Below are 27,592 nucleotides of genomic sequence, written 5' to 3'. Positions count from 1 at the left end.
TGAAAAATTGGAGCGACTGGGCTTGTATATACTGGAATTTAGAAGGATGAGAGGGGATCTGACTGAGTCATATAAGATTATTAAGGGATTGGACATGCTGGAGGCAGGGAGCATGTTCCTGCTGATGGGTGAGTCCAGAACTAGAGGCCACAGTTTAAGAATAAGGGGTAGGCCATTTAGAACTGAGGTGCGGAAAAACTTTTTCACCCAGAGAGTGGTGGATATGTGGAATGCTCTGCCCCAGAAGGCAGTGGAGGCCAAGCCTCTGGATGCATTCAAGAGAGAGTTAGATAGAGCTCTTATAGATAGCGGGGTCAGGGGATATGGGGAGAGGGCAGGAACGGGGTACTGATTGTGTATGATCAGCCATGATCACAGTGAATGGTGGTGCTGGCTAGAAGGGCCGAATGGCCTATTCCTGCACCTATTGTCTATTGTCTATTCACTGTATGGATACAAGACCAGGTCAGGGCTCGGGTCCTTGCAGTAAGTAACTCACCTCCCAGCTCTTCAAAGCCTGTGCACCAAACTACAAGGCTCAACTTGGGAGTGTAATGGAACACTCTGCACTGCCTGGGTGAGTGAAGCCTCAACAAGCCTTGAGAAGCTCAACAGCCATTCCATCACTCTGCCACCAAAGCACAGTAACAGCAGTGGAACATCCACAGGGTGCACTGTAGCAACTCACCAACACTCACTGTCTAAACCCATAACCTCCACCAAGGGCAGTTAAATCAGAACCAGCTTTAATATCACCGGCATATGTTGTGAAGTTTGTTAACTTTGCAGTGGCAGTACAGTGTAATACTTAATAATAGAGAAAAACCTGAATTACAGTGTTAAATTAAATAAGTTGTGCAAAAAATGGAAATAAAAAAGTAGTGAGGTAGTGTTCATGGCTTCAATGTCCATTTAGAAATTGGAAGAAGCTGTTCCTGAATCACTGAGTGTGTGCCTTCAGGCTTCTGGACCTCCTTCTTGAGAACAAAGCATGACCTGGGTGATGGGGGTCCTTAATGATGGACGCCACCTTTTTGAGGCATTTCTCCTTGAAGATGTCCTGGATACTACAGAGGCTAGAGCCCAGAGTTTACAACTCTCTGCTGCTTATTTCTACAGCAGATTGAGAAGGCAGCTCCCCACCACCTTTTCAAGGGCAATCAGGGATAAGCAATTAAATGCTGGCTCGGTCACATCCCTTAACAAACGCCCCGATTATATTTGTAACTGTAAAACTTATTCCAACTGTACAGAACAAAGTGGGACCGTTAAGAATGTGTCATTACTCATTCAATTGCCCAGTAATAACAAAGCAAAATGCTGGAGGAACTCAGCAGGGCAAGCAGCATCCATGGAAATGAATAAACAGATGGCATTTTGGATCGAGACCCTTCTTCAGGACTGAGAAGGAAGAGGGAAGATGCCAGAATAAAAAGGGTTGGGGGAGGGGAATGAGAATGGCTGGAAGGTGATAGGTGTAGCCAGGTGGGTAGCAAAGGTAAAGGGGCTGGAGGAAAAGGAATCTGATAGGAGAGGACAATGAACCAGAGGGGAAAGGGAGAAATGAGGGGCACTAGAGGGAGGTGATAGGCAGGTGAGAAAAGGTAAGACGGCAGAGCAGGGAGTGGAAGAGTGGAGGAGGGAGGAATTTTTTTTTACCGGAAGGAGAAACTGATATTTATGCCATCAGGTTAGAGGTTACCCAGACAGAATATAAGTTGTTGCTCCTCCACCCTGAGGCACAAGAGGAGGCCATGGACCAATGCGGTGGAATAGGAATGTGAATTGGAATTAAAATGTTTGTCCACCGTGAAGTTACTCTTTTGGCGGATGGTGAGGAGGTGCTCGACGAAGTGGTCCTCCAGTTTACTGTGGATCTCACCAGTGCCACATCAGGAGCAGCAGACACAATGGACAACTCCAGCAGATTTGCAGGTGAAGTGTTGCCTCACCTGGAAGGACTGTGTTGGGCCCAAATGGAGGTGAGGAAGAAAGTGAATGGGCAGGTGTAGCACTTAGATTGCTTGCAGGGATAAATGCCGGGAGGCAGATTCGTGGGAGGCCTGAATGGAGAAGGGAATCATGGAGGGGGCGATCCCTATGGAAAGTGAACAGTGGTTTCCTTTACTTTTTATCTAAATTAATTGTCCCTCATCGAAATAAAGATTCAACAGCTTCTAAAATTCCACAGTAGTTTGAGGAAAGTAATGAGATGCCCATTTGTCCAATAGGAAGTTTGTTCCCATGGTAACTTTGTTGAAGGTCTTAATTAACTTCCCTGTTCAGCTCAGCTCTGTTGCTAAGCAGGGTTTGTGTTGTGGTGACTGAATCAGGTGGACTGACAAAGGCTTTATTGTATGGCCTTTAGAGCAGATAATAATAATGAGCATAGAAAGGACCCAAGTGCTTTGGAAAGTAACTACATCTCTGATGCAGGCGTGCTTGAAAAAGGGAATCCTATCTCCTGAGGGCATAACTTGCTGTTGAACTTACCCCCTCCGCACCAACATTTGCCGAAGGACAGAGGCTTGAATATTAATGTAAGAATGGGGGGAGCGAGTCCTCTGCTTTGCATTGGCATCCGGCTCAGCTCAAGAATGCTGACAGTTGCTACTGGGAACACAATACTTAATCCCAGTGGTAGCCAGGTAATGGGCTACGTGGCAACCTTTCAGAAAGAGGCGGAGTAGCTAGGAGCCCATGGGGAGGTTAGTTGTCATGTCTTCCGTACTAGGAGGGGCCTCTGGGTACTGAAGGCTTTGCGATGAATGTTGTCCATTAGCAGGAGGTTGGCTTCAACACAGGAGGCATCAAATGGCCACCTATTACAGACCACACACAACTACTGTGAGTATCTGGTTCGATTCCGAAAGAGTCTCCTTTAGGGAAGATGGTGAGAAATTTTACTCTACTGTACAACGTAGTTAGTGCACGTTGAGATAAATTATCTGAATGCCACTCACGATTGGCAAATACATGTGCATAAAACGTAGCATTAAACTTCCACAGTGGGTCCTTCTTAGTGAGTATCACAGAAGGAATGACAGTTTATTTTATTTAAAGATACAGTACAGGAAACTGTAGCAGTTGGTGCACTGCCAGCAATTAGGATTTGATCCCCATCACTGTCTGTTTGTATGTTCTCTCCAGGTTTTCCCATTTATTCCCAGGTTCCAAAGATGTACAATTATGACCAGTGAGTGGTGGGCTTGCTATGTTGGTGCTGAATGTGTGGTGACAGTTGCAGTCCACCTCAACACGCCCTCAGACTGCTTTGGTCGTTAACGCAAAGCAACACATTTCACTGTATGTTTCGATGGGCACGTGACAAATAAAGCTAATCTTTAACTTTATCTTTTATTGGTAATGAGCCTTTCCAGCCCAACTACCTGCACTGTCCAATTACACCCATGGATCAATTAATCTTCTTGCCCACAATTTACTAACCCTAATCCGTACGTCTTTAGAATGTGGGGGGATATCAGGGCACAGGGAGGAAACCCACATGGTCACAGGGAGAATATACAAACTCCTTACGGACAGCAGTGGCATTGGATACTGGCCACTGACACTGTACTAGTGTTGCGCTAACTGCTACGCTATAGTGCTGCCCATGTTTTTGCTGCTGTGATTTTTTCATAGGGGAGAGTCAGGTTCCACTGAATAATGAGAGTGGGTCTCAGAATAAGGGCTAGGGCGGGGGTCGGCAACCTGCGGCTCCCGAGCCATTTGTGGCTCTTTCACCTCTGTGCTGCGGCTCCCTGTGGCTTTGGGAAATAATTGGTCAGTATTTAATTAAAATGTATTTTATGTTAGTTTGTTAGCTTTTGAAATGTAATTATGGTGATCTTGTACATTTCCTGCCACATCCGAAACGGCTCACAATTAGCCGGCATTCCGGCTAAGGGAGATAGCCTACGGGGGTTTGTGAGTACGCGTCTTTTGCAGCATCTGCGTCCATGGGGGCTGGGTTGAGGGAGGCTTAAAAGCAAGGCTGTTTAGTTCGAATAAAGCTATCTTTGACTGCAGTTTACTGACACCGCTACAACGTGTTTTTATCGCTGGCTGTCCAGACGGAAGGTGCTGAAACGCTTTGTCGCGTGTCTGGAAGAAGTGAAAACTTTCCTGGGCAGCAAAGGGCTCACCTTTCCTGAGCTGGAACAGCCAGAGTGGCTGGAAAAGCTACACTTCATGGTAGACATGACAGCGCACCTGAACACGCTGAACACAGCTCTTCAGGGGAAAGGACGTACAGCCCTGCACATGTTGGAGGATGTTTTGGCATTCGAGCGCAAGTTGACAGTGCTTGCCAGAGATTTACAGAAAGGCACTTTGTCTCACTTCCCCAATTTGAGAGAGTTCAAACAAGGTCATGACATGATAATTTCGGAGTATTTACATTCTGCAATCATCGCAATGCAAACATCGTTTGGGAAACGCTTCTGTGAGTTCAGAGAGGAAAAAAACACATTATCCTTCCCGGTCACTCCCTTAAGCATCGATCCTTCCCTACTGAATACGACTGCATTGGCAGGTGTGAGTCAACCTGATCTTGAGATGGAACTGGCCGACATAGCCGACAAAGACATATGGGTGTCCAAGTTTAGACGCTTGACAGCAGACCTTGAAGATGTTGCCCGTCAGAAGGCCGTTCTTGCTCAGAAACACAAATGGAGTGATATTGAAAACCTCACAGATGACAGCTTGCGATCCTGTGTAAAGATGAAGGTGACATCATACAGCCCTGATGTGCAGACGCTGTGCGCTGAGGTCCAGGAGCAGAAATCCCATTAACCAAGTATGATAAATATTTTAATTGCCTATTATTTTACTTATATTCATATTTTTTCATAGTTCAGTGAAATAGTCCTTTCATTTTTCAGGATGACAGCTGGCTGACGTTATTTTTGGTTTGCTGCTGGCAGAAAATTTAAGTTCGGCGTTTTTCATAAATACAAGAAGGACTCAAATAGACATTGAATATTTTACTTAAAAGTAACTTTCAACCCAACGTCTTTTTTTCGGAGTTCAAAATGTTTTTGTTGCATGCAGAAATGTAATTTCATTTTCTCTGCAGGAGTTCATCAATTTCATAAATGCAACACATTATAGTTTGTTTATACATAGCATAAAGGCAAAAAAAAACGTTGTATGCAGTGTTATTTCATTTTAAATGTCAAACGGGTTTTGCGGCTCCCAGTGTTTTCTTTTCTGTGGGAAACGGGTCCAAGTGGCTCTTTCAGTGGTAAAGGTTGCTGACCCCTGGGCTAGGGCAATGAGATAAGGAGAAACTTCTTCATTCAAAGGGTGATCAACTTTTGGAATTGGGTTTGGTTTATTGCAGTCTCATGTACCGACTTACAATGAAAAGCTGATCACATTGCGTATTGTTTATACAGGTCAAATCATTATACTGTGAACTGTGATGGTACAAGGTAAAACAATAGCAATGCAAAGTAAAGTGTAACAGCTACTGAGAAAGTGTAGCATAGGTAACAATAAGGTGCAAGATCTTAACAAGGTAGATTGTGAAGTCATGAGGCCATGTTATCGTAATAGGGGACCATTTTATAGTCTTATCAGCGGGGTAGAAGCTGTCCTTGAGCCTGGTAGTACATGCTTTCCGGCTTTTGTATACTCTACCCAATGGGAGAGGCGAGAAGAGGTATATGGAGTCGCAGTCATTTTGTTCTTGCAAAGTAAAGGTTTCTGGATACAAGAAATAAAGATATACAGGGAAAATACAGGAAAGAGGTGCTGAGATGGGTCAGGCATGGTTTTGATGAACAGAGGAGCTGGCCCAAAAGTCCACATGGGCTATTCCTGCTCCTAGATCAACTTCTGGAATATATGCTTCAGCAAGTGTGTTGGCCAAGAGCGCAAAGCAAGTTTGCTAAGAGAAGGTAATGGTCTGCTCCGAGACTGGCTGAAGATCTCCCCTTACCTGTGAAACTGTAGGGGAGACCACAAATGTGGAGTGGTCCATATGTACCTTTCCAGGGTAAAACCATTGCACTGGGGGGGGGGGGGGTTGGAGTGGGTCCACTGATGATAGCCCCTCCCCAGTGCTCACTGCCATTGGTGTTTGAGATGTACTGAACATGTTCCTGTGATTCATTCATTAATGAGAACAAATGAACCTCCAATGTTTCCTCTGAAAATTCACCCTCTCACCTTAAAGCCTCTTGTATTTGACACTTCCACCCTGGAAAAGTCTCTGCTATCTACTCATTCTGTGTCCTTAGTATATAAGCTTGTATCAGATTTTCCCTCAGCTTTCAACACCCCAGAGAAAACAGTTCAAATTTGTCTAACCTCTCCGTATAGTTAATACTCTATAATCTGGGCACCATCCTACCAAATCTCTTTTGCATTCCCTCTAAAGCCCCCACATCCTTCCTATAATGTATTGACCAGAACTGCACACGATAGTCCAGTGTGGTTGAACCAGTTTTATACAGCAAAGGTTCAAAGGTTCATCTAATATCTGTGAACGTATACAGTATACAACATGAAATGCTTCCTCTTCACAGACATCCACAAAACAAGAAGCTCCATAGAATGAATGAGAGAAACATCAAGGCTCCGAAGCCCCCCCTTCTAGTCACATGCCTTCTTTTTCAATGGGCTTGCACCTCAAGATTCCTCTGTACATCAACTCTCTTAAGGGTATTGCCACTTATTGCATACTTTCCTGACACATTCACCTCCCAAAGTTCAATACTTTGCAGTTTACTGGGTTAAATTCCATCTGCAAATTAGAGTCATCAAGTCATTACAAACTACAGCAAGAAACAGGCCCTATGGCGCACCTAGTCCATGTTGAACCTTTTAAGCTGCCTAGTCCCATTGACCTGCACTTAGACCAGAGCCCTCCATATACCTATCCACAACTTTGCTTAAACTTTGAAAGCAAAATTGCATCCAACAGTTAAACTGACAGCTTGTTCCACACTCTCACCACACTCTGAGTAAAGAAATTTCCCCTCATGTTCCCCTTAAGTATTTCACCTTTCACTCTTAACACTTGACCCCTAGTTGTAGTTTCACCAAACCTCCATGAAAAAAGTCTGCTTGTATTTACCCCATCTATACCCATCATAATTTTGTATATCTGTCAAATCTCCCATATTCTGTGTTCTAGGGAATAAAATTCAAACCTATTTAATCTTTCCTTATAATTCATATCCTCCAGTCTTGGCAACATTCTTGTAAATTTTGTCAATCTTATTTACATCTTTCCTGTAGGTTAGGTGACCAAAATTTCTTTGCCAATTTTTCCATGTGGTCTTTATCCTGCTGAATGCTTTGATAACGTTCCTCACTATTTATGACTCCACCAGCTCTGTGCCCTCTGCACATTTATTAATCAGCTCACCTACATTTTTGTCCAAGTCGTCTGTCACTAATCTTTGCTGTCAGGCAGTTTCCTAAGCATCAATACTAATAAAATTTGAGAATTTGGAGTGTCTAGAGGAGGTTCATGAGAATGAAACTAGGAATTAAAGGGTTAACATATGAGGAATGTTTGATGGCTCTGGGGCTGTACTTGCTCGAGTTCAGAAGAATGAAAGAGAGATCTTATTGAAACCTGTCGAATACTGAAAGGCCTGGATAGAGCAGGCATGGAGTGGATGTTTCCTATAGGGGGGAGTCTAGGACCAGAGGGGACAGGCTCAGAATATAAGGATTTACCTTTAGAACAGAGATTAGGAAGAATTTCTTTAGCAAAGGGATTGCAAATCTGTGGAATTCATTGGGTATATTTAAAGCAGAAGTTGATAGATTCTTGATTAGTAAGGACATGAAAGGTTACAGGGCGAAGGCAGGGTAATACTGTTGAAAGGGATAATAAATGAGACAAGATGGAATGGTGTTACAGACTCAGTGCTTCATTCTGTCTGACTACCATTTCCAATTATTTTCTAGCTTCTGAAGGACAGAGTTAATCTTCCATCTTACGATGCACTGGCACAAGTGCTGCCAGATTATGAGTACCTCTTTCGTGCTTCCAGCCCAAAGGAAAAACAGAAGATGGAAAAGGGAGAACGGCAGTCACCCGTCAGAGCTCCTGAACTTCCTGAGACACAAGAACCTATCTTGCTGCCAATGAAAAGGTAGGTTGTTTCATTTTAACAAATCCCGTTTGTATGGGACGACTAAACACAAACTCACTTCCTGTATATTGCTGGCAGATTGGGCAATCCATTTATTGATCTTTCTAAGGCTAGAAAGAAAGAAGTGGCAATTAGATAGCAGCTTTTATGACCCAAGGTGCAGCGAATGTATGACTGTGTAAGAAATTCAGCAGCTGATTTGTACAAAGTAATATTGCACGTGCAACAACGTGACGAATAAACTGATCTTCTATCTAGTGTCAACACACATAAAGCTGAAGGATCTCAGCAGGTCAGGCAACATCTCTGCAGGAAAGCATTGTGGGCTGAGACCCTACATCAGTTGCTACAGCTTCCAGCATCTTCGGTCTCTGTGTCCCCTTCTAGTGATAGAAGTTGAGGAATAAGCATTGTCCTGGTTATCTAGGAGGTCCAGATCTCCTTTAATATAATACCTTTGGAACTTTTATGTCCACTGGAGAGACTAACTAGACCTTTAGTTTACTTTGGGTTTATTTGGACCAGAGTTCAATGACCTCATCGACTGCATCTATCACCGGGTTCCAGCGCTGCAATTGGTTTCAAATCTGCCATCAATTTTAAACGGTCACCCATCCACAACAGCTATGATATGATGTGGGGAGTGCGGCGATAGTTTCATACATTTTTTAATAACTTTGTGCATAAGAGAATTGCCTTCAAATTTCAGTACGTTTTGATAGATCTTTCTTTGTTTTGTGATCAGCACACTGTTAAGCAGCATGCCTTCACTTCAACGCTGACAAATCCGCAATTTCAATACATGATGGAGATCTTCATTTTTCATTTTATGCAGTTTTTTTCTATTTTTCGTTAACTTCTGTTCATGACATTCAGTATGTGAGGTCACTTCTCCTAACTGCACAGAGATCTACTCAATACCTGGGAACCTTCCCTGTGCCTTGTTGAATTTTCCATGTGTGACATCATGTCAGCACTCGAAAAGAAAATCAGATTTCAGAGGTTTTTGGATTTTGGAATTTTGGATAAGGGGTACTCAACCTGTATTGTCTTTCAGAAAACAGTATTTCCAAAGGATCAGGTATCAGCTTTATACATAATACGTGTATTAGGAAGTTGCTGTGATGTGTTGGTGTTCCATGCAGCAGAAAATGACAAAATTCAGCAATTATACTGAATAAAGAATTATATAAAAATAAAGTTAGTACAGATATGGAATAGAATGTGTGTAAATACATTACATAAAGTTTATGATCTAAACAGCATTATAAAGTTGTTTAAAGTGTTTACAATGCAGTGCAGTGACTGAAGTAATATATAGAGTGTGTTGGGGGTGGGGGCTAACTAGAATGGTGGATCAGATTAATTGCCTGGTGCAGGAAAGTTTTGACAATCTGTGAAGTTTTGTTTCCAGAAGGCAGTTTTTGGAAATGGCAGTTTGCTGTGAGAGTAATGTCCACAAATGATTTTTCCTGCCTGCTAATAGGCATAGGCATGTCCCGCAGAGATAAGACCATAAGACATAGGAGCAGAATTAGGAAGTTCTGCCCATCAAGTCTGCCTCTGCCATTCCATCATGGCTCTTTGATTACCCCTCACAATCCCATTCTCCTGCTTTCTCCCCAAAATCTTTGATGCCCTGACTAATCAAGAACCTACCAATGTCCACTTTAAATATACCAAATGAATTGGCCTCCACAGTCATCTGTGACAATGAATTCCACAGAGTACCTACCCTTTGACTAAATAAATTCCTCCTCATCTCTGTTCTAAATGGATGTCCCTCTATTTGAGGCTGTGCCTTTATTCCTTGTACTAAAGTACATGACCATCCATTTCCCTGCAGTATACGCCATCTGCCACTTCTTTACCCATTCTCCTAATTTGTCTAAGCTCTTCTGCAAAATCCCTGCTTCTTCAACACCACCTGCCCCTCTTTCTACCTTTGTATTGTCTGCAAACTTGACCACTTAGATATCTATTCTGTCATGCAAATCATTGATGTATAATGTGAAAAGAAGCTGTCTTAACACTGGCCCCATGGAACACCATTAGTTTTCGGCAACCAACCTTAAAATGCCCTCTATATTTCCTCTCTTTGCCTCCTGCCATTCACCCAATTTTATATCCATGCTAGTACCTTTACAGTAAATCCATGAGCTCTTACTTTGTTAAACAGCCTCATATGTGGCACCTTGTAAAAGCTCTTCCGAAAATCCAAGTACACAACATCCACTGATTCTCCTTTATCTATCCTGCCTGTTATTTTCTCTAAGAACTCCAACAGATGTGTCAGGCAAATTTCCCCTTAAGGAAACTATGCTGACTTTAGCCTATTTTATCATGTACCTCCAACTACCCCATAAACATCTTAACAGTCAACTCCAACATCTTCCCAACCACTGAGGTCAGACTAACTGGCCTATAATTTCCTTTACTTCTGCCTCACTCCCTTCTTGATGAGTGGAGTGACATTTGCAATTATCCAGTCCTCCAGAACTAATTCTTAGTTTTGCTGTTAATGCAAATAGATGAAATGGAATCTAAGTCAGGTAACAACACATCATTTGTCACTGTATATGAATGTGCATAGCAATGCGATTGCATTGGAGAATGTGCAGAAAGATATGCCAGGATGTTACCTCATTTACAAAGTGAGATTGTAGGGATTTTCTGGGTGTGTGTTTCCCTAGAGTGAAGAAGGCTGATAGAGGCAGCATGGTAGTGTAGTGGTTAGCACAATGCTTTACAGTACCAGCAACCTGGGTTCAATTCCCACCAGTGCCCTTAAGGATGTTATCCCCATGACCACAGGGGTTTCCTCCAGCTGCTCTAGTTTCCTCCCACAGTCCAAAGACGTACCGGTTGGTGTGTTAATTGGTCAATGTGAATTGTCCCGTGATTAGGCTAGGGTTAAATTGGGGGGGGGGGGGTGGTTGCTGGGTGGCATGGCTACTCTGTGTGGAAGGGCCTACTCTACACTTTATCTCAATAAATAAATAAATAAATAACGTGTTGCATCACTGTCTGGTAAGGAGGGGCTACTGGACAGGATTGGAAAAAGCTGCAGAAAGTTGTAAAGTCAGCCAGCTGCATCATGGGCACCAGCCTCCTCAGCAACCAGAACATCTTTAGAATCAGAATCTCATTTAATATCACTGGCATATGTTGTAAAATTTGTTAACTTTACATCAGTAGTACAATGATATACATAATAAATAATATAAAATAAAAAAACTGAGTTACATGAAGTATATATGTATCTATTAAATAGTTAAGTTAAAATGAACAGTGGAAAATAACATAAATAAAAAAAGTAGTGAGCTAGTGTTCATGGGGTCAATGTCCATTTAGAAATTGGATGGCAGAGGGGAAAAAACTGTTCCTGGGTTGCTGAATGTGTGCCTTCAGGCTTCTGTACCTCCTTCCTGATGGTAACAGTGTGAGGGCATGTCCTGGGTGGTGGTGATCTTTAATGATGGATGCCACCTTCCTAAGGCATTGCTCCTTGAAGATTTGTTGGATACTACGGAGGCTGGCACCCATGATAGAGCTGCCTACAACTTATTTCAATCTTGTGCAGTGGTCCCATCATACCAAGTGGCAATGCAGCTAGTCAGAATGCTCTCCACAATATATTTGGAGAAGTTTTTAAGTTGACAAACCAAATCTCCTCAAATTCCTATTGAACTATAGCAGCTGTCTTGCCTTCTTTATAGCTGCATCAATATGTTGTGTCCAGGTTAAGTCCACAGAGATATTGACACCCAGGAACTTGAAATTGCTCTCTCTCTTTACTTCTAATTCCTTGATGAGGATTGGTTTGTGTTCCCTCGTTTTACTCTTCCTGAAGTCCATAATCAGCTCTTTGGTCTCAGTTGAATGCAAGGTTGTTGCTGCAACACCATTCAACTGGTGTATCTCACACCTGTATACCCTTTCGTCACCATCTGAAACTCTGCCAACAGTGGTTGTATCATCAGCAAGTTTATAGATGCTGTTTGAGCTATGCCTATCCACACAGTCCTAGGTGTAGAGAGGGTAGAGCTATGGGCAAAGCTTACATCCCTGTGGTGCACCAGTGTTGACTGTCAGCGAGGTGGAGATATAATTTCCAATCTGCACATATTGTGGTCTTCCGGTTAGGAAGTTGAGGATCCAATTGCAGAGGGAGGTACAGAGGCCTAGGTTCTCTTTGATCAGGACTGTAGGAATGATGGTGTTAAATGCTGAGCTATAGTCAATAAACAACATCCTGTCACAGGTATTTGCATTATCCAGAATACCTATTCAAAAGGCAATGTGTCAAAAAGGCATCCATCACTAAAGGTCCCCATCACCCAATACATGCCTTCTTCTCATTGCTACCATCAAGTAGGAGGTAGTTTGAAGACTCATACTCAATGATTCAGTGACAGCTTCTTCCCCTCCCCAGCCCCAGCATCAGATTTGTTAATGGACAATGAACCCATGAACACTACCTCAGTATTTTATCCATTCTTTTTGCATTACTTATTTAATTTAATTTAATTTTTGTACATATATGTATACTTACTGTAAATTATAGATTATATTATTATGTATTGCTATGTACGGCTGCTACAGAATAACAAATTTCATAACATATGCCTGTGATATTAAGCCTGATTCTAATTCTGATTAATTTGCATCCCACACCCTGGTTACTGTTTGGAGGCCTGTGTATAATTATTACTAGGGTCTGCTTACCCTTACAGTATCTTAACACTACCCACAGAGAATCAACATTGTCTGATCCTATATCACCTCTTTCTAAGGATTTGAGTTTCTCAACAGAGCCACCCACACCCTCCGTCTACTTGCCAATCCTCTCAATACAATGTGTATCCTTGAAGGTTAAGCTACCAACTATAATCTTCTTTCAGCCATGATTCAATGATGCTCACAACATCATACCTACTAATCTCTGCCACAGGTTAATCTACTGAACCTTATTCCATATATTATGTATGTTCAAATATAACACATTTGGTCCTGTATTCATCAGCTTTACAATTTTTCCCCACGTTACACTTCAACTCATCCCACTGACTGCAACTTTGCCCTTTCATCTGCCTGTCCACTCTCACAAACACACTACACACTGCATCAACTTATATGTCAACTGCCCCTTCCTCAGCCCTATCATTCCCATTCCAATCCCCCTGGCCAAATTAGTATAAGCTCTCCCCAACAGCTCTAGCAAACCTCCCCACAATGATATTGATCTCCCTCGGATTCAGGTGTAATCCATCCCTTTTGTACAGATCATAGCTTCCCCAGAAGAAATAGTACTGATCCAGAAATCTGAAACCCTACCCCTTGCACCAATTCTTCAGCCATACATTCGTCTGCTAAATTGTCTTGATCTTACCCTCAATAGCACAAGGCATAGGCAGCAGCCCAAAGGTTACTAGGCTGGAGGTTCTGATTTCCAGCTTTCTACTTAACTCCATATATTCTCTTTTCAGGACCTCCCCCATTTTCCTATCTATTTCATTGGTACCAGAATATACCACAACTTCTGGTTGCTCACCCATCCCCTTTAGAATGACATGGACTCTGTCTGAGGCATCTCGGACCTTGGGACCTGAGAGGCAGCATACCATCTAGCTGTGTCTACAGAATCTTCTGTTTGCTCCTTCAGCTATGGAATCCCCTAACAGTACTGCACTCTTCTTGTCAATACTTCCCTTCTGAGCCACAAAGCTAGACTCAGTGCCAGAGACCTGGTCACTGTAGCTTCCCCTGTTGGGTAATTCTCCCCCACAACAGAATCCAAAGCTGTATACTTATTATTGAAGGAAACAGCCACAGGGGTACTCTACACTGGCTACCTAGTCTTTCTCTCTCTCCTGTCAGTCACCCAGCTACCTGCCTCCTGCAACTTAGGAGTGACTACCTCTCTGTAGCTCCTATCTATCATCTCCTCATTCTCCTGAGGACCATTGAGCTGCAGCTCCATTTCCTTAACATGGTCTGTAAGGAGCTGACGCTTGATGCAGTTAGTACAGATGTAGTTGTCAGAGAGACTGGATGTCTCCAAGTTCCCACATCTCACACAAGCAGCATACTACTAGCCCTGGACCCATTTTTTTTTTTATCATACTAACTATTTACTAATAGACAAAAAAAGAGAGAAAACAAAGCTTTTTAGAAACTTACTTGGAGCCTCCACCTGTTCTTGCCCAAGCCTGATGAGCCAAAGCCTGTCTACTGTAATACTCCAGCAATGGCCACTCCACTTACACTTCACTTCTTTTGGTGTTGGTAGACTGCAGCCAGTGACTTATTTGGCTGACCTAACAGCTCTCTCTAGTTTTCACATACCATGAGAGGATGCTGCACAAAACCCAACAGTAGCAGCTGATGTGAGGATGCTCTCTATGTTGGCATTGTAGAATTACACCAGTATGTTCCGGGGGAAATGGAATTATCTCCACTGCCACAAGTGCATCCTCTGCCGAGCCTTTTTGTTAATGGATGAGATATGATTCTCGCATATGAGGTCCTGTGAAATAATGATGCCCAGGAACCTGCCGAAACTGTGCGAACTGTAAGGCTGTTGATAATGAGAGAATGGAGAGGAGACACATTCCTCCTGAAGTTGATATGTAATTCCGTGGTCTTGAAGGCATTCAGCTGAAATTTTACCTATACTGCACTTTATTTGTAGCTGCAAAACTTCGTTCTATCTTCTAATTAGTAAATAGGTTTATTATTGTCACATGCACTGAGATATAGTGGAAAAAAATCCCGTCTTGCATGCCAATCACACACACCATTTCAGCACGTTGGTGCATTGAGGTAATACCAGGGAAAACATTGACAGATGCAGAATAAAGCATTGCAATTACAGAGAAAATGCAGTACAGGCAGACAGTAAGTTGCAAGGCTATAATGAGGTAGATTGTGAGGGCAAGAGTCCATCTTGTTTATTCTAACTACATTATTTATGACAGAATAAAGTTTTCACCATCCCTTCATTCAAAGTTCAAAGTAAATTTATTATCAAAGTGCATATATGTCACAATATGCAGCCCTGAGATTAATTTTCTTGTGGGCATGCTCGATAAATCAACAGAATAATAATCATAACAGAATCAATGAAAGACCACCCAAATTGGGCATTCAACTAGAGTGTAGAAGACAACAAACTGTGCAAACACAAGTGGAAAGAAATAATAACAATAAATAAGCAATAAATATCAGGAACATGAGATGAAGAGTCCTTGAAAGTGAGTCTATTGGTTGTGGGAACATTTCAATGATGGGGCAAAGTGAAGTTCAGTGAAGCTATCTCTTTAGCTTCAAGAGTCTGATGGTTGAGGGTTAATGACTGTTCCTGAACCTGGTGATGTGAGTCCTGAGGCTCAAGTGATAATAATAAACAATACCAATACTATTGGCAGACATCCCTTCTACTGTATAAATGCAACTTCCTGTTGTTGTTGTATCCTTTTTATTATCCTTTTGCTCAATCTCTTCACAAAGGATATGTGAAGGGACTTGTCAACTTTCCTTGTCGAAAATGGCACACAAAGAAGGGGTTTTGGGTCCTTGAAACAGTTTCTATTTTTGAACCTCTCTCTTGTTTCACAGGGAGTCTACAACTGAGGTCAATATTGGAAACCCGGAAATCACTCACCATGAAGCCCAGGTGAGTGTATGTTAGACAGACTTTCCAATGCTTTAAAATGTTAAGCCAACTCAGTGGAATGTGTTTCCTTATCCTTTAGTAACCATCTCATGTGTGTATACAATATAACAGAAAGTGCTGGGAATACTCAAAGACCAGGCAGTACTCAGATTGTGAGATACTGCACTGTTATAATAAGGACCACTGTAAGTTCGAGGAATGGCATCTTACTTTCTGCCTGACCCTGTTGCAGTCTTCCAGACTGAAAGTGCATTCTAAAAGTAACTGACTTTCTCTGTTTATGTCAGAACCTCTGATTTGTCTAGAAAGTAATCCATCCGTGATATTAGCTCAGATTTTTCTCTTTCTGTTAGCACAGCTGTCCTTGGCTCCAGCTCTGCATTTTGCAAACTTCGTATTTTTACTCTTTAACTGCCATTTTGTTCACTTGCAGTGAACACTAGAGAGCAGCCTGACATCTGGCCAAACCTCCCATCGGTGCTGCTCTCCGGTGCTAGCTCCCTGAAAGATAAACTGAATTGCCTTTGTCTGCAGCTGATCCAGTGTGAGATGAGGAACTGCTGCATGCTTGTTCTTGCAAAAACATGGCTCCAGGACAATATCCCATGCACCATCAATCTTCAGGCCATGCCACTCAAGAACTTATGCTGATATTACTTTGTGTTATTGCAACTATATGTGCTCTGTATGACACTGTACTGTGTTTTGCACCTTGGCCCCAGAGAAGGATGTTTCATTTAGCTCTATATATGTGTATGATCAAATGACAATTAAACTCCCTCTCCCTCTCCCTCACCCTCTCTTCTCTCCCCCACCCCATTCACACAGATGGCTTCTGCAACCTGTCCTCATTGCAACCCTGCTGTCACCCATCAATGATGTCTCTTTTACCCTATCCCCTCCCCACCTTCTCGGAATATTAAAATTGACTTGTTTTCACCCTTTCTCACTTCTGACAAATGGACTTCAATCTGTTTCATTGTTAATACAAAATGATGCATTTCACTGTATGTTTTGATGTACATGTGATACCTAAACTTAATTTCAGTTTTCTAGCATCTGCAGTATTGTTTTTATTTCAAAGTACAGCACTGCAGGAGCTCAGCTAATCCTTGATAGTTCTAAACCAGAGAAAATCTGCAGATGCTGGAAATCCTGCTGAAGGGTCTTGGCTCAAAATGTCAACTGTGCTTTTTTCCGTAGATGCTGCCCGGCCTGCCGAGGTCCTCCAGCAATTTATGTGTGTTCCTTGTATAGTGTTGCTGATTGATTGTGGGATCTTGCTCTGTGAAAATTGGGCACCATATTTCCTGCACTGTGACTATGACTGTCTCTCACTTGCAGTAAACCCAGTAAACCCAATAATGCTGGGGCTTTATAAGGCATTGGACAGACCACACTTGGAATATTGTGAGCAGTTTTGGGCCCCTTATCTGAGAAAAGATATAGGCTCCAGAGGAGGCTCACTAGAATGATCCTGAGAATGAAAGGGTTAATGTATGAGGAGCATTTGATGGCTCTGGACCTGTACTCCTGAGTTTAGAATGAGGGGGATCTCACGGAAACCTGTCAAACATTGAAAGGACTGTATAGAGTGGACATGGAAAGGATATTTCCTATAGTGTGGAATCTAGGACCCGAGGGTACAGCCTCAGAATAAAGGGCTGTACCTTTACGACAGAGATGAGGAGGAACTTCTTTAGTCACTTTATTTAAAGTGGAGGTTGATGGGTTCAAAGGTTACGGAGAGAGGGCAGGAGAATGGGGTTGAGAGGGATAACAAATCAGCCATGATGGAATGGCAGAGCAAGCTCAATGGGCTAAATGTCCTAATTCTCCTATGTTTTATGATCTTATGGAAATGTAAACTATTAGAGTGAGAGGAGACAAGTTTAAGGGAGTTGCTAAGTGCTGTATACCTGGCGGCTGCACTGTGGGGGCACACAACTGTGTTCTGTATTTGGGGCAAGCAGGCTATGCTGGGCAGAGTCAATGCAGCACAAGAGTATCTGGAGCTGGTTCCTGACAGGGTTCAGTGAACCATTTAACTCTTCTGCCCAGGAACAGGTTGGAGTGTGTCCATTAATGGCACCAGTCCAGATCACTGAACTCCGAGGATGTGTTCGGTGTGGGCCCACAAGGGAGAGAAATTGCTGCTTAAATTTGCTCTGTCATTTCACCTTTAAACAAAAGGATTCTCCTAAAGAGCCAGCCCAGATACCAGTGCACAGTGTGCTAACATTATGTCCAGCCATTTCTTCACTAAGAGTTACTGTTACACTCCTTACCAACTCATGGTGTTGTGTGCGATGAGATGTTATAATCTATGCAACAACAGTCTGTGAAGACACCTTCTCTGAGAGGCTGATGTCTCTCACATGTTCAAGATTGTTTAAAGGCAACACGAGTGAATCTGCAGATGCTGGAAATAAATAAAAACACAAAATGCTGGCAGAACTCAGCAGGCCAGACAGCATCTATGGGAGGAGGTAGTAACGATGTTTCAGGCCGAAACCCTTCATTAACCCTCCTGATGAAGGGTTTCGGCCCGAAACGTCGTCACTACCTCCTCCCATAGATGCTGTCTGGCCTGCTGAGTTCTGTCAGCATTTTGTGTTTTTATCAAGATTAATGTCATTTCCAGTGCATGAGCGCAAAGGAGACAAAATAAGTGTTACTCCAGATCTGATGCAGCACAAAAAACCCCACATAAGACAAAAAATGCAATAATAATAAAATACTTAAGATAGTTTATATACTGTATGTAGATTGATTGTATGTCCATAAAGTGATGCTAGGTGCAGGAATGTCTGTATATTAGGTGACTGACATGAGATGATAAAGTAGTGATGGTGGGGGGTGTGGGGGGTGGCTTAGCGGGTGGACGTGTTGTTCAGCCTTATTGCTTGAGCAAAGTAACTGTTTTTGAGTCTGGTGGCCTTGACGTGGATGCTACGTAGCCTCCTGCCTGATGGGAGAGGGATAAACAGCCCATGAGCAGGGTGGGTGGGTGAGATGCTTCATTGGTGTTACTGACCTTTTGCATATCGATGTCCTTGATGATGGATAGGTTAGTGCCAGTGATGCGTTGGACAATTTTGACTACCCGTTTTAGAGCTATCCTGTACACTGCAGTACAGTTTCTGTGCCGAGCAGTGATACAGCTTGTTAGGATTCTCTCTGCTGTGCATCTGTAGAGTGTGTATGCATGTGCATAGTCAAACTCTCTTCAGCTTCTTCTGAAAGTAGAGGCATTGGGGAGCTTTCCTGATTGTGCAGAAATTCCACCTCCTCTCTGTAGGCCATATCATCATTGTTGGTGATGAGCCCTACCACCGTTGTGTCATTGCAACTGTCACTCCACTCTTCAAGAAGGGAGAGAGGGAGAAGAAAGGAAACTATAGGCCTCAGTGGTTGGGAAGATGACAGAATCAATTATTAAGCATAAGATCTCAGGGTACTTGGAGGCACATGATAAAAAAATTTACTTAGCATGGTTTCCTCAAGGAAAAATCTTGCCTGACAAATCTATTAGAATTATTTGAAGAAATAAAAAGCAGGATAGATAAAGTAGAATTGGTTGATGTTGTATATTTGGATTTTCAGAAGGCCTTTGGCAAAGTACCACATATGAGGTGGCTTAACAATCTATGAGACCATGTTATTACAGGAAAGATTCTAGCATGGATAAAACAGTGGCAAATTAGCAGCAGGCAAAGAGTAGGAATTAAGAGAGCCTTTTCTGGCTGGCTGTTGGTGATTAGTGGTGTTTCTCAGGGGTTTGTGTTGAGACTGATTCTTTTTACGTTACATGTCAATGATTTGGAAGATGGATTTGATGGCTTTGATGCAAAGTTTGCAGACGATATGAAGATAGGTGGAGGGGCAGGTAATTTTGGGGAGGTAGAGAGGCTACAGATGGAATTAGACAGATTAAGAGAAAGGGCAAAGAAATGGCAGATGGAATACAGTGTTGGGAAGTGTACGGCCATGCACTTAGGTAGAAGAAATTAAAGGGTTAATTATTTTTAAAATGGAGAGAAAATACGAAAAACTGAGGTGCAAAGGGATTTGGGAATCCTTGTGCAGGGTTCTCTAAAGGTTAATTTGCAGGTTCAGTCTATGGTGAGGAAGGAAAATGCAATGTTAGCATTCATTTCAAGAAGGCTAGAATATAAAAGCAAGTATGTAATGGAGAGAATTTATAAAGCACTGGTGAGGCCTCACTTGGAGTATTGTGAGCAGGTTTGGGGGTCTTATCTTAGAAAGGATGTGCTGAAACTGGAGAGGGTTCAAAGGAGTTTCATAAAAATTATTCCAAGATTGTATGGCCCGTCATGTGAAGAGCATCTTATGGCACTGAGCTTGTATTCACTAGAATTCAGAAGAATGAGGAGTGACCTCATTGAAACCTATCAAATAGTGAAAGGCCTTGATAGGATGGATGTGAAGAGGATATTTCCTATGATGGGAGAGTCTAGGACCAGTGAACACAGTCTCAGAATAGAGGAGTGAGTTTTTAGTATGGAGTTGAGGAGGAATTTGGTGGTGAATCTGTGGAATTCTTTGTCACAGGCAGCTGTGGAGGTCAAGTCTTTATGTACATTTAAGGGAGAGGTTGATAGATCCCTGATCGGTCAGGGCATGAAAGGATACGAGGAGAAGGCAGGAGATTGGTGCTGAGAGGAAAATTGAATCAGCCACGATGAAATGGTGGAGCAGATACAATGGGCCAAATGGCCTAATTCTACTCCTATGCCTTATGTTCTTATGCTCATTGGCGAACTTGACAACATGGTTACTCAAGTATCTGGCTATGTAGTTATGTATGAGTAGATTGTACAACAGTGGACTCAACAGTTTTTACACACTGCCATTAGGGGTTACAAATTCAGATAATATGCGTAGCTAATGTACATAATATATATAATTACTTAGCCCATTCTTTGAAACTGTATAATAAAAGTAGTGAAGCTGGTGGAAAATCCCCAAATTTTTATTATTATTTGTCAGAGTCTTCTCTGTAGCTCCAACCCTCAATCCTGCAGACACATCGTACAACTCTAGAGTGAGGGTAGTACAGCTGAAGGCCCGGTCAAATGCTAACTGTTACAGCTGGCAGATTTTTATGGCTTCCACTTTGAATGGAATATCCCCTCTCCCTCCCATCCTTCTATCTCACTCTTCATTCTCTCCCACTCTTTCTCCCTTTTATCCTTTTCACTATTCCCCCTTCTCCCCTCGCTTCTCCCCCTCCAGCGCCTCTGCTCCCAGCTCTTTCACCTCCTTTCCCCCCTCCTGTTCACTCATTCCCTCCACTCCTTTCTCCCACTCGCTCCCTTTCCCTCCCTTTCATTCACACTCCTCTGTTTCCCCTTTGTTCCCACCCTCCACAAACTTGCACCTCATTCCTCCCCTCTATCCCCCTCTCCCTCTCTCAAACCCTCCTCCACAAACTCTTCCCCAAACTCTACCACCTTCTCTCTCCCCTCCCCTCCCTCAAACCTATCTCTCTCCAGCTCTCACTCTCTCTCCACTCCTTCCACTCTTCCTTCCTTTCACCTCACATTCCCTCCCCACTCCCCCTGTCCCTTCCCCTCCCTTATCCATCTCCTCCTCCCTCCCCTGTTCTCCTCCCCTCCCTTCTCCCTCCCTTATCTACCTTCCCCTTTCTCACTTCCCTTCTTCCACTCCCTCTCCCCTTCCTCTCCCTCTCTCTCTCCTCCCTCCCTGCTCTTTCTCTCCTCCTCTCCCTGCTCCCTTTCCCCTCCATCTTTCCCCTTCTCCTACATCCTCTACCTCCCTCTCCCCTCCCTCTGTCCCCCTCTCCTCCTCCATCTTCCCCTCCCTCCACTCCTCTCTCATCTCCTCTCCCTGCCTTATCTACCTCCCCATTCCTCTCCTCTCTCTCTAGCCTCCTAATCCCCCTCCCTCACTTCCCTTTTCCCCTTCCTACCCCTCCACTCGACAATCCACCTCCTTCCCTTCACAATCCCCCTCTACTCTCACTCCTTCCCTGCTCACCTCCCCTCCCCTTCTCCTCCCTCCCCTGCCTTCTCTCTCTTATCCACCTCTGCCATCCTCATTCCCCTCTTCCCTCCCCTCCCCTTCTCCTCCCTCCCCTGCCTTCTCTCTCTTATCCACCTCTGCCATCCTCATTCCCCTCTTCCCTCCCGTCCCTTCACACTCCTGTTTCCCTTCTGTCTTCTCCCTCGCCTTACCCTCTCCTCTCCCCTCCCCTCCCTTCCCTTCTCCCCCTGTTCTCCTCTTCCCTCTCTCTCTCTTGTGCTGTCCCTCCCCTCTCTTCCTACCCTTCTCCTCCCCCTTGTCCTCATTTGCTCTGGGAGCAAGTGTTAGGCAGGGAATCTACATCTGTCATGTTGCTGGGAGGGAGGGATAGATTTATTCCCATACTGTCTACGAAAATTGGATGAATTAGTTCTATTAATTAATTTCATTGTATAGTTAATTTGCTTGCCAATCGGGGAAGTGATATCTATAGCAAGCCAGTGCTGTGTTGCAATCATGGAATGTGTGTTCAGGGGATTCTTTAATGGAGCACTCAATTCCTTTAACCCTCTTTGAGAGTTTGATGAAGAGCATAAAAGTCAGGAGCTAATTATTGGGGATATTAAACAATATTGCAGGATGTTGCATTAACTAATAGCATGGTTTGTTAGTTGAGCCTCAGCATCTATTTTGTATCGTATCAATATAAGAAATGGAACTGGAACTGTGAAGCTGGTTTATAGTTGTCCCAGTACTGAGCTTTGCTCTGCGAGCCATCCATACAATTTCATCACATCAGTACATGAGGATAATACGAGGGAAAAGGAATAACAATACAGAATAAACTCTTACAGAGACAGTGCAGTGCAGAGAAAGAGTAAAGTGCAAGGGCCCTGACGAAGTAGATCATGTACTCACAAGTTCATCTTTATCGTACGAGAGAGCTGGTCAAGAATCTTAGAGTTGTGGGAAAGAATCTTCATGCAGTGAGATAGAAGCTGTCCTTGAGCCTGGTGGTGTAAGTTTTCAATCTTCTGTATCTTCTCCCTGATGGAATAGGCCAGGGGTGCTACAAGGAGAGAATGTACAGGGCTGGAAGGGACTTTGATTATGCTGTCTGGTTTACTAACAGACCTGCAACCTTACCATAGGTTTTGGAGGCTTGTGTGCCTCAGTGACTTGGAGAGCTACGTTGGCTGGAGTCAGAGCTTTATGCTTTGGCTCTTGGTTGTGTCAGCCATGCCAAAAGGTCAAAGGGTATTTTCCAGACTAAGAGTGGTCCATTGGTCCTCCAGGTTTGTGTGTTTTGCTCAGGGCTAACAAATCTGACTGGTAAAACAAAATCGTTACAGAAACTTCAGTGAATAATCCTACATCTGTGTTCAACGGTATTCCTGAGTTTCCACCCGGACTGACAATAGTGAAAACTGAGTTACTGACATGATGAAGGAATCCCTGAAACCAACAGAGATGGAGGGCCTTCATTGCTAACCTAAACGCCAGTGGCATAACAGGCAGTAGGCTGACTGACAGAGTCCGAGAAAGGGTTATTCAGCACTTCAGATACCACAGCAATCTCTCAGTGCTCCACTGAGCTACAGGTAAAAGGAAACTGACTGTGACAAAGAAAAATGTTGTAATCTGATGTTACCTGGGATTCAGAAGAGAAGACAACATATAACCCAGTGACCACCATCTCACAGCAGCAATAACCGGACTTTTCTGTGCTTCAGTTGGTCAATTGGTGACTGTTCCCCTGGGATACCATGGAGAAGTGTCCATTTGTTTCACTGATATCCTTCTGGGAATAAAGGGTTATGGGGAAAAGGCAAGGAGATGGAACTGAGCCCACAGCCAGATAAACCATGGTCTTGTTGAATAGTGGAACGAGCTCAACGGGACAGATGCCTTCTCCTGCTCCTAGTTCTTATTATCCATGTACCTATGCTGTACCTTTGATTCATTAGTGTACTTGTCGCAATCACTGTCTCTGGCAGAGGAGCTGTTCTTTGACTGCTAACCTTCGTCTCCTCAATGGCTGACATATGACTCCAAACACACCAATATGGCTGACACTTAACTGCCCCCTTCAGGTGGATAATAAATGCTGGTATTGCTCGAGATGTTCACATCCCATGAAATTGTGTCCAGGGGACGTTTTACCTCCTGCTGAAGGAGAAGACAGGGCTAGGTTTAAACATCACAGATACACAACCACTCCAGAAGCACGTACCATAGGAGAACTTTCAAAGGAGATGTCAAACCAAGACCCTGCTCATCCTCTTGGATGAGTGTAAAAGACCCTTTTGTGCTGTTGAAAGTAAACTGGCATTTAGGGCAGCAATGAAGATCCTCCATCTCCATCTGTCCTTGGCCACTCAGATGTCGAAGAATTCTTCACTGGTGTTTCTGTAACAATTTTTGTTTTACCTATCAGTGTTGTCAGCCCTGAACTGAATCCACAAAACTGGAGGACTAGTGGATCACTCTTATCTGGCCTTCCCCCTTTGACCTGTCTGGCATGGATGACCCTACCAAGAGTCAAAGCATAAAGCCTTGACTCCAAACCATGACAAGGTTTCAATAGGTACATTTAATGTCAGAGAAATGTATACAATATCCATCCTGAAATGCTTTTTCTTCACAAACATCCACGAAAACAGATGAGTGCCCCAAAGAATGAATGGCAGTTAAACGTTAGAACTCCAAAGCCCCCCCAGCTCCTTCCTCCCACGCACAAGCAGCAGCAAGGCAGTGAAACCCCCCTACCAGTGCCCCCCACCAACCACTCAAGTGTCAATAAAGACACAGACTTGCACCACCCCGAAGACTACTCATTCACCCAGTAATTCAACGTACCACAGGGTCTCTCTCTCCCTAATAAGGGAAAAAGAGGTGTTCCCATTTCACAGGGAGAGAGGAGGCACAACAAACAACTCACTGATTTATGAGGTTAAAAGTCTGTTGCAACGCTTTTTCTGAGCTCTGCGCCCAGAGGGTTGGCCCCAAGGCTCCGGTCACGGGACACACAGCCCATGGCAGCTAACCTACTGCTCCTGATGTTCCGTGATCTCCTGCGATGCCTCAGTCAGGGGCACCGGCCTTGAATCAGCCCATCTCTAGAGCCACAAAACTCTGGCACCCTGAAGGTGTGCTTGTCTTCCAGGCCGCGTCCTCGGGATATCAAAAAGTGGCCGGTCGAGAGGCCCTGAGAGCGGGTCCCATTCCTACAAAGAACTGAAGTCGGAGTGTAACTCTGAAAAGGGTAAAAAGAGATATCAAAGGTAGAAATAGAGCTGTTTCCAAAGATGCAAGCAAAGGTGTTGCCGTTTAGTGGCCTCATCAAGTTGTGGTTCTCTTAGAGCATTCAAAGAAAAGAAGAGTGGGTGGATTATTCTTGGGATCAGTGTTTATATCTCACCCAAGATTAAGTGGATTGTTAAACTAATTAGAATCATTGAGCAATTCAGCCTTTCACCCGAACTCCTGAATGCTACCAATTTGTCCATCTAAGTTAGTCCCATTTGTCTGAGTTTGGTCTATATCCCTCCCAATTTTTTCCCCGGACATGGAAAGGGAAGTAGGGCAAGCTCAGGAGGTCGCTTTTCTGAGCATGGAATGAATTAGGCTGAAGGGTCTGTTTCCTTAGTGGTTGTTCCCAATAGTGGGGGAGTCTGAGACCAGAGGGCTCATCATCAAAGTAGACGGGCATACCTTTAAAACAGAGAAGAGGAGGAAATTCTTTAGCCAGGGGATAGTGAATCTGTGGAATTCATTGCTACAGATGACTGGAGGCTGTCATTGGGTATATTTAGAGTGGATGTTGATATGTTCTTGATTAATGAGGGTGTCAAAGGTTATGGAGAGAAGGCATGAGAATGGGGTTGAAGGAGAAAATGTGCGTGGGTGGATGGGTCGGTCATAGGGGGGGAGAAACGGGGCTTCATTTGCTGTCTTTACTGTGTTGTTTGCGTTCTGTGTGGTTCTTCTGAGCATTGTGGACATGCTATGTTGGCACTGGAATGTATGGTTGCAGTTTGTTTTGGAGATACAACACAGTAGCAGGTCCTTGAGGCTTTACGAGCCTGGACCATTCAATTACAACCATGTGACCAATTAACCTACTTACTCTGGAATGTGAGAGGAAACCGGAGCACCTGGACGAAACCCAAGTGGTCAGGGGGAGAACGTACAAACTCCTTACAAGTAGCAATGGGAATTGAACCCCAAATGGTGATCGCTGGTTCCGTAGTAGCATTATGCTAACTACTATGTTGTTGTGCCACCCACTTGTGGACCACCCCAAGCATATCCTTGGACATGCTGGTTGTTAACTTAATGCTTTTCAGTGTATGATTCAATCTACATTTGATAAATAAATAAATCTGAACTTGCTTCTGTGAAAAATAAGCCACAATCGAATGGAAGAACAGAATCGATGGGCCAAATGGCCTAATTCTGCATGTATGTCTTATGATCTTATAAAGTTTTGGAATGCCCTGAGAATGTAAAATGTGCAAAGGATACAAGATTCAAGGTTGTTTAATGTTCTAGTACACAAGTGTAAAGGAGAACAAAATAATAGTTACAACAGATCCGATGTAGCTCAAAGAGAACAATAATTTAAAAAAACACAATCAACCTAAGTACATAAGATGGCTTATATACCAGGGATTCCCAACTTGCGGTCCACAGACTCTTTGCTTACTGGTATTGGTGCATGGCAAAAAAAAAGGTTGACAATCCCTGGTATATACATAGATTAATTATATGTTCATAAAGTAACGTTAGGCACAGGAGTGTCTGCACATATATAAGGGGACTCTGAAAGGAAATGATGAAGTAGTGGTGGAGGGGTGGGTGAATGGGTGGAGGTATTGATCAGCCTGACAGCTTGGGGAAAGTAGCTGTTTTAGAGTCTGATGGTCTTGGGTCCCTTGCGTGAATATTACACAGCTCTCCTCCCTGATGGGAGTGAGACAAATAGTCTTTTTAAATGCTGTGCAGTGATGTCACTGAAATTCTTTCTTTCTGTAGATCTGGCCTGCAGTATTCTCCCCCAAGAGATGTTTTGTCTTCTCTTCATCAGTTCAGTGTCACAGTCTGTACATAAACAGCTGCCAGTTCTGTAGGCTGCAAGGGGCCTTGATATGGCAGTGATGTGTGATAATACCTTGTACCTCATTTCCTGATCTCATGTCTGCTTTCACGGGCTGGTCCTCTTTGTACACTTGAGGTGGGGGGAAGGGAGTAGTTTCGTTTGACAAGATGACATCTTTATTTTGACAATAGCTACTCAGGACATGGAATGCCCCTTCCAGCTGCTTTCCCCTATCTATAACAGGACGTTATCCCTGGAGTATAGCAAACTGTGGGTCAGGTAGTTCGGTCATTTCCTTCAGTAGCGTGTTGGACCTGCTTGCAAACTAGCGGGAGAGTAGCCCGGAGCTTTGGGATGGCGCAAAAGTACTGTACTGCTTAACATAACTCTGTTAGAACTCCTACAACCCGGGTTCAATTCATGCTGCTGTCTGTAAGGAACCTACTAGCCTGTACGTCTTTGGAATGTGGGAGGAAACTGGAGCACCCAGAGGAAGCCATGCAGTTACAGGGAGAATGTACAAACTCCTCACAGAATTGAGCTCAGATCACTAGCACTGTCGAGTTTGCCACCCTTTGCAAGGTTAGTCAAAGGAATTACTCTATTTTCACTGGTGTTTGTCTGAGAATAAGTGGTTTATCATGTTACTCAGAGCATCCTCTGCTCCTCCAGCACCAGACATTAGCA

The 27,592-nt window shown here is 43.5% G+C and overlaps 1 protein-coding gene across 6 annotated transcripts in view; it reads left to right on the top strand.

Moving 5' to 3' along the window:
• The window catches only part of ccdc33 (coiled-coil domain containing 33), a 328,157-nt gene that overhangs the window by 241,453 nt on the left and 59,112 nt on the right, over positions 1 to 27,592 (top strand). For all 6 annotated transcript variants that reach the window (XM_059946622.1, XM_059946620.1, XM_059946618.1 and 3 more), the window contains exons 14-15: positions 7,930 to 8,117; positions 15,738 to 15,795. In XM_059946622.1, the coding sequence (XP_059802605.1) occupies positions 7,930 to 8,117; positions 15,738 to 15,795 (246 nt within the window). The remainder of the gene's footprint in view (positions 1 to 7,929; positions 8,118 to 15,737; positions 15,796 to 27,592) is intronic.

Source organism: Hypanus sabinus, chromosome 21 (genome assembly GCF_030144855.1).
Source record: "Hypanus sabinus isolate sHypSab1 chromosome 21, sHypSab1.hap1, whole genome shotgun sequence".
Taxonomy (NCBI): domain Eukaryota; kingdom Metazoa; phylum Chordata; class Chondrichthyes; order Myliobatiformes; family Dasyatidae; genus Hypanus; species Hypanus sabinus.
Note: the sequence above shows the minus strand (reverse complement) of the source record. Positions and strands in the feature narration are given on the sequence as shown.